Source organism: Arvicanthis niloticus, chromosome 2, assembly GCF_011762505.2.
Source record: "Arvicanthis niloticus isolate mArvNil1 chromosome 2, mArvNil1.pat.X, whole genome shotgun sequence".
Classification (NCBI taxonomy): Eukaryota; Metazoa; Chordata; class Mammalia; order Rodentia; family Muridae; genus Arvicanthis; species Arvicanthis niloticus.
This window is the reverse complement of record NC_047659.1, coordinates 95,776,584-95,784,026: the sequence shown is the minus strand read 5'-3', so window position 1 is coordinate 95,784,026 and position 7,443 is coordinate 95,776,584. Positions and strand designations below refer to the sequence as shown.

The following is a 7,443-nucleotide window of genomic DNA, read 5'->3' as shown; positions in this document are numbered from 1 at the left end:
AGAAACGACATCCAACAACTAATGGGAGGAGATGCAGAGACCCACAGCCGAAGACTCGGTGATGCCAAGGAAACCTTGCAGAAGAGGGGAGGAAAGACTCTAGAAGCCAGAGAGGTTGAGGACACCAGGAAAAACATGACCCACAGAATCTACTCAGCAGGGTTCCTAGAGACTGAAGTATGGGTCTGAGCTCGGTTGTCTGCATATATATTATGGTTGTACAGCTTGCTGCTTTTGTGAGGCTCTTAACAAGAGGAGAGAGAGATATCTGACAATTTGAGTGTGTTTGGGACCCTTTTTCTTCTACCTCACCTTGTCTAGACTTGATATTAGGCTTTGTGCCTAGCCTTATTGTAATTTGTTATGCCATGTTTGGTTGATACCCTTGGGAAGGCTGCTCTATTTTTTTTCCTCAAGGAAAATGGAGAAATAGATCTTGGGAGAGAGGAGGGTAACTGGGAGGAGTGGAGGTAAAAAAAAAAACTGTAGTTGGGATACAATGTATATAAAGAATTAAAAAATTAATTAAAAACTGTTAAGGATTAACTGAATATGGCTCAAAAGCTCCAGAAAATAATGCATAAACACGATAGCACTGCATTTTATATTTCTATTCACTATACAAACCCAGCATAGTCTGAAAGTATTCCAGAGATTAATCACCCTATAATCAATACCTAATTTTCAAAAGAATTATGTCATAAGACAGAGCATAGAAATATGCCGTTTTCCTTTGTATGTGAGTTCTAGTTGATTCATGGTCTGAATGTCCAGGATATTGCTCACCCTCCCCCTTCATCCCCTGCAAGAATTCTCCATGAGTTAGATTGATATTATTATAGGTTCAGTCCTTGTTGTTTATGGTATTAAAGCTATTTGATAAAGATGAGAACACTGACAGAGATTTAGGTGTTTAACATGTTATATATGCAAAAAGAGTAAACATCAAATATAGATCCCAGCTAAATAGCTTAAAGTGCATTGTTTATCATGCCTTACTTTATTGATAATCTTACACATATTGCTCATCTAAGAGGGAACAGGCCTCACGCATTCATAAATGGCCTACAAAGCAAGCTGCCGAATGAGGAATATTTAAACTCAGCATTCATAAAATAAGAAATAGAATTACAGAGTTGACAGAGACCATAGAACTGTCAGAGAAATAAATGCCAAACTGTCCCTGTTCAAAAATGAGATGGCTTAAGTAGCCTAGTTACTCAAGCGGTAGAGTCAGTCAGACCCATAGTTCTTCAGCCATGGACGGAGGTAGGGCTTTCTGGAAACAGTGTTCTTTGCCACAATCTAAGGAGGATGAGGGAAGAGAAAGCCGAGGAAGAAAATGAAAAGGTGATGTCAGGAAGGTAAATCCCTCTGGTTCCAGAGCAGTATTTAAGCTACCATGTCACGGTCTGACTTAAAAGATGCTCTATTAATCTCTCTCTCTCTCTCTCTCTCTCTCTCTCTCTCTCTCTCTCTCTCTCTCACCCTCTGCATTTCGTGTCCCATTAGGTTTCAATGCTGCCACTTCTCAGAGTAATGTAAGTTAATGTGCTGCTGGGACAGGAGCATGGGTGTTCGTTCTGTCTTGGGTACTTGTGTTTGTGCCTTTACTCTGTAGCTTAACAATGTATTCTCTGAAAAATCCTTAAGTTCCCTTGCTGTACTGCTCAATGGAGTCTGAGCATCCACCTTGAGGATTCATAGATATGTTTTTAGGGAACTATAAATCCACTGCAAAGGAAGGTGGAAATTACTTTTCTGTCCACAGCCTGCATTAAACCATCAAGGTTTATGATGGGAAAAGCTAGGAACACTTACGAAAAGGGGGTGGGCAGAAGATGCACTTTCAGAAGGGAAAGCCCAATAGACCTAGAAAAGGACAGTCCATAATATGAGCCACAGCAACATCATAGGAACGTTCACAATGGGAGGAAATAATGTGGTGCTAAGATTGGGCCAATGACACATTTTTCTTATGTCTTCCCATCAACTGCCCAAATGGAGCTACCGACTGACTCTTGCTTGTCCTTTTCTGAGACACAATGACTCCCTGACTCACTGTCCACGCTCAGTGGGGGCCTTCAGAATGCCACACACTGCAGCAGAGCTGCTGGCTACAAAGACGAACAAATACGCTTTTATCAGCTTATTTTGAAAGAATTCCTGAAAGAAAAAAATTGAGCTAACCTTGACCCTACTATGCAGACAAGGACTGCCTACACCTCCCAAGAACTAAGGCTGCAGGCATGGAGGCACATTCAGTTTATTATCCATTCATGGGAATGGAAAGTAGACTACTGGCATTCTAGGCAAGCAGTTGAGCTACAGCCATAGGCCAAATTTCCATGATTCCTCATCTCTCTGGATGGTGGCTTATATAAAGGGAATGAAGGCAGCATGTACCATTGAACTGATGCTCAGCTACAGGTGTCTCTAACCCTTGCTTACAGGACACCCTGAAAAGCATGGAACCCTTGATAGGCTGTCAGTGTCTGCTGCTCTATCTAAGTTGCTACTGAGGTTCTCTGACAAAAGGCCTGAAAAGGGCTGCAGTAGGCTTTGGTTTCATAAAGTGCTACTGTGCTAAGTTTAAAATGCCGGGGTCCAGACTCTGGTCCTCATGCCTGCACATCAAGCATTCTACCCATGAGCCATCGCCTCAGCCCATAAGGTGGAAACTCTAAATTTTCCTTCAACTTGATCAAGGTCCAAGATAAGCATTTGGCTGTGGTGCAGGGCTATAGGTCATGGGACTTTCTGAACCGCCTGTCTTATTTCCGGCTCCAGCCTTCAACGATAGTCTTCCAAGGAGACAATGGAGCATAATGTGACCAGGTAACAAATATTTCAAGGGAAGAATATGTTCTTAGACTTTGAAATAAATATGGCATGACTAGCATAAAAGTATGATGCAGCGCAAACCTCTTAATGTCAAAAGGCAAGATGTAATGACTTGGATATTTTATTTTGACTTTACATGCGGTGTTAAAAACCCAAAGTACATATTATTTACACATCCACAATACAAGTTTACAAGATATCTATACACGTTAAAGTACTCTATAAAACAGTATAGAGCCACTTCACTTTAGGGTTATTTTTTTATGCCGTACCATTAAAAAAGATACAATCTGTGTTTACCTTTGCACAAATGGATAAAGCATTTAAAATTAAATTAACAGAATAGAGACTAGAATCCATGTTAGAAATTTCAACATAAATACTGATAGAACTCACAGTACAAACTCTAAGGCAGCACAATGTTACAAAGTGTTATCAGGGGGTCACACAGAGTTACCACGCTGGGATTAATATTGGTAGGTAAATGCAATCAACGTTGTTGGTGGCAGATGTGTAGTGCTTATTGTTGGTTGGTTTAATTGATTATTAAACTGTAATATTTTTAGTTGCAAAGCTGAAGTGTTTCAGCTTTGGAGCTTCCAAGAGAACACAGGGAATCATTTTTCTATAGAAAAGAATGTTCTTGAAGGAAAAGATCAACTGCGTCAGTATCCTACATCCTGTATAAAAAAAGATCTGGTGTTTTGTACCCCATCCTCCCCCAAGTAATGCATACCACCGTCACTGTCCCAAGATATCGCTTTAACTTTGCATGACTGGCTCAGGAGCCTTCCTCGGCTGTGGAAATTTCCAGATTAGGTTGGGTAAATGACTGGGTGATGTGCGATGGGTTAACCAAAGCTGTCGTCAGTAGGCTACACACCTTCAGCCATCAGTGGGCTCTGCCAAGCTACACAGAAATGACTCTAGATATGGTTTCTGCGGGTGCCATGTCCCCTGGGAACCCTCATCTGACTTCACATTATCAGAACAGTGGGGGTGGAATGTTTATCATGGCAAACTTGGATGCTGCTTCTGATCCTGGAGGGGGGGGGGCGCGGTGTTGTTCAACAACAAATCACTCTAGGTTGCTTTATGACTGGAAGAAGTCTTCAGGTGCTGGCTGCAAAACATTTACAAGTGGCACATGGGAAATGATGCTCTGTAGTGGGAACACTCAACATACTTCTACCACTCGCGTGAATAAGGCACAAAATGCACAGATCCAGGTAAACTCACATGTGGTATTTACAGTTCAATGTCATTGCCTGCATGACTCAGGAGAAAAATCCTCACAGAGCAGAACACGGAGGGAGGCCAGGACCACTAAGAGCTTTACAGACCCTCCCTGCTAAGCCAACTGTAATTCCTTTTCTGTCTGTCTCTTTCCTTTGCCCTACTTTTGGTTTTTCTTTCGCCTTGGGGGTTGGGGGTAGGAGGAGTTAAGAGAGGAAAAGTTTTACTACATGGAAAATAAAATAAGACAATGGAAATAAACGCTTGTAAGTGTGTCCAAGGTTGAGTAGCGTGCCTCAGGCTTTGATTCACAGTGGACAGGTAAGTGTTACTACTGAATACTGATAGATACATCAAGGATACCTCTTAATTTCTCTAACTTCTTAAGCTGGCAAGGCTGGAATAGACGTTCTGATGGATAGCAGCACAAAATTACTTAGAACTCGTAAATGTTCTGACACTGGGTACCACACAGGTTATGTTGACAGTCAAAGAAGCCTTGACTATTCCTTATCGGAGCCGAACACGATGGACCGGTATAGGAGGATGTTAGTTCTTGTTCAGTCATGCTTACTGTAAACAACTCCATAGTACAAAAGATGCAATGGGCACCTAAATAAATCCTAATGGGTAGGTCTCTCTCTCTCTCTCTCTCTCTCTCTCTCTCTCTCTATCTCTCTCTCTCTTTCTGTCACACACACACACACACACACACACACACACACACAGACACGCCCCTCTCTTAACACAGTTTGTTGGTGGCATTGGAAAAAGAAAAACAGTGCCACACTTGGAAAAAAAATGCTACAGTTTGGGTCAAAGATTGACTTTTCAGCAAACTGCTTGGTAATCTCCAAGCTCATTTTGTTTTGAGACATTCCCATCTTTCCATTTTGACATTTGTGCAAGAGGCAAGGTGAATGCATACATATTAAAATGTTCACATTTAATGGGAAGACCACACAGAATGGCAGTCTACATTGAACCCATTTTCAAGTATTTGTTCAGTCTTCTGAGTACTGTGTCAGCTCTTTATACTGGTAAAGGGAGCCCCTCCAGGCTACACATCCCTTCGGCTTCAAACGAAAGAAATGGAATGAGCAGGACCTCCCTTCGTTTCCGGCAAGTACACAGAAGCCTTGCTGTAGTAGCTACATGTGGCAAGTTCTGGTGTTACCAAAGTGACAGAGTTTCTTTGGCTACTTGTTTCTCTTAAAATACAAGCAGGTATCTCATCTTAAGGTACCCTCACAGCTTCCTCGCAACAGCAGGGACAGGATAAAGCCACACAGGAATAGCACACTTGAGGCTTAGTAAGTGTATTTGTTCAGTGGTCTGACAGATGTGGTTTGAGGAACAAAGGAAGGCTTTGGTGGCACATCAGGTTTTAAGGATGGTGTCCTCTTAAGTCCCGTCCTGGGTAGGGTGCCATTACTGGTGTAGCTGCTTTGTCTGGAGAGGGAGGGCTGCAGATGAACACTCACTGGTGTCCCCTGAATATAGTCCACCTTCGCCCCTGTTTGGGTGGGCATATATCCTCCACGGTTCATACTCGGCTGTCTAGATAACAAAACACCATTTGGTGAGTTTAAGTTTTTAGGCACAGCAGATATAGAGTGCCTCTGGGAGGAATTTTTGTGATAACCCCTTTGTCTTTCCAGAGAAGTCATTGGGACCCCAGGAGTGGTAGGGACATCTACTCTCTTGGTTGGACTATTTCTGGGAAGTGTTGAGGGAGGAGAGTATAGAGATGCCTCCCTGTTAGGGACCTTGGGTGGGACCTCAGACATTGGTCCCACTGGGTCCAGCATGAGGGTTTGATGGGCCATATGGATTTCTCCCATGATGGCCTTGGGGTTACTGTTTGGGTCATTTAGATGCTTCAAGAGATCATTGAGGGTATTTCTGGAATCCACAGAACGCCGGTGTTCCCTCTTACTGGATGACTTTGTAAGAGGGTGATCGATGTTCTGAAGCTTCTTTTCGGCTTTGTGGGCATTAGAGTTTGAGAAGGATGTATTGTAGTCGTGAGTGGCGTTTGGAAGAACAATGGCACTGGGGATGTGCCCGTGACTTAATGGGGAATGGGGTGGAGGACTGGAAGGAAAAAACTGGGGGTGTTCTTTCCTTGAAGCACCATGGCTGTGGGCCTTCTCAGAGTGGCTCTTCATGGCCTGCAGGGGCTTCTGGTGGAGTACAGGTGTGGATTCTGGTGTGGGGAGAGCAGCCAGCTCTGGAGGCTGGCCTCGATGGTCCATGGCCATGGATTTTGTATCCGTGTTGGGTGGCAGCTCCTTCCGACTGGTCAGCAGGTTGCTGTAGAGCTTAGGAGAATCAATGTTCTGCTGGTATTCCTTGACAGGACTGTCAAAGAGGCCGTTCAGCTTGGCAAAGCTTCCACTGGAGTCTGTACATGACTGGGCTGACTCTGCGTCTTTATGGATCTTTCTGTTCTTGCGAACGAACATGTCACGATAGCAGTATACAGCCACTCCTGCAATGAATGCACCCAAGACAAAAGCTGCAAACACACAGGTGATGAGGACATTCATATGGACCATCTGGTTGGAATCTCCAGACTGGACTTCCCACCGTACACCTGCAACAGACATGTGAAGACTTTGAATGAAGTGCTTTTAAAACTATATTAAGTATGAAACAGCTTATACTGAATCAATACTACCTTCAGACTCTGCATATGCCTAGCTTACAGGAGCAAATAGATACCAAACTTTCACAGTATTCCAACCCCCCCGAAGTCACAATAAAATTTCCAGAAACATGTATGCTTGCTGCACAAGTTCTTGGTAAATACTTCTCTCTCCTTTCACCCAGTCTCTTAAGCAGTTGTTAGGAATTTTAAGAGTTTCTATCTAAAAATCAGAGTTAGAACAGTTCAGAAAACATGTACCTTATGATGCTCACCTCATTCTAAAACCAGGGTTAAAGAGTTGCTGCTGGGGTTAAGGAAATGTCTGAATTAACAAAAACACACATCACGCTCAGATAGCTATGCTAATACAGTTGTGTTAACCAGGACAAAAACGTAACTCATCACAAACTAAAAGCAAGTACTTGGTCAGTGTTAAATACAAATATACACCTGTGCGTTTGTTCTCACGGTCTATTTTGAAATTTCATCTTGGGATGAAATATTCATGAAGTATCTACTATGTAAGAAAACTGGACAGTGTAAAAAAATTACCTACATATTAGTTTAAGAATATCCTTAAATTATCTGGAGGCATTTGAGAAATACTTAAATTAGACCTAGAAAGTGAAGAGTGAGTTAGTTTGTAATTATTGGAAATTTTAACGCAACCACAGACATCTAATAATTGATTAGAGAAATATTAGGTTAAG

The 7,443-nt window shown here is 42.5% G+C and overlaps 1 protein-coding gene across 17 annotated transcripts in view; it reads right to left on the bottom strand.

Moving 5' to 3' along the window:
- Window positions 1–2,949: 2,949 nt before the first annotated feature.
- Sema6d (semaphorin 6D) overlaps window positions 2,950–7,443 on the bottom strand; it is a 546,498-nt gene continuing 542,004 nt past the window's right edge. For all 17 annotated transcript variants that reach the window (XM_076929654.1, XM_076929664.1, XM_076929663.1 and 14 more), the window contains one exon: window positions 2,950–6,679. In XM_076929654.1, coding sequence (XP_076785769.1) covers window positions 5,391–6,679 — 1,289 coding nt within the window. In that variant the 3' untranslated portion in view covers window positions 2,950–5,390. The remainder of the gene's footprint in view (window positions 6,680–7,443) is intronic.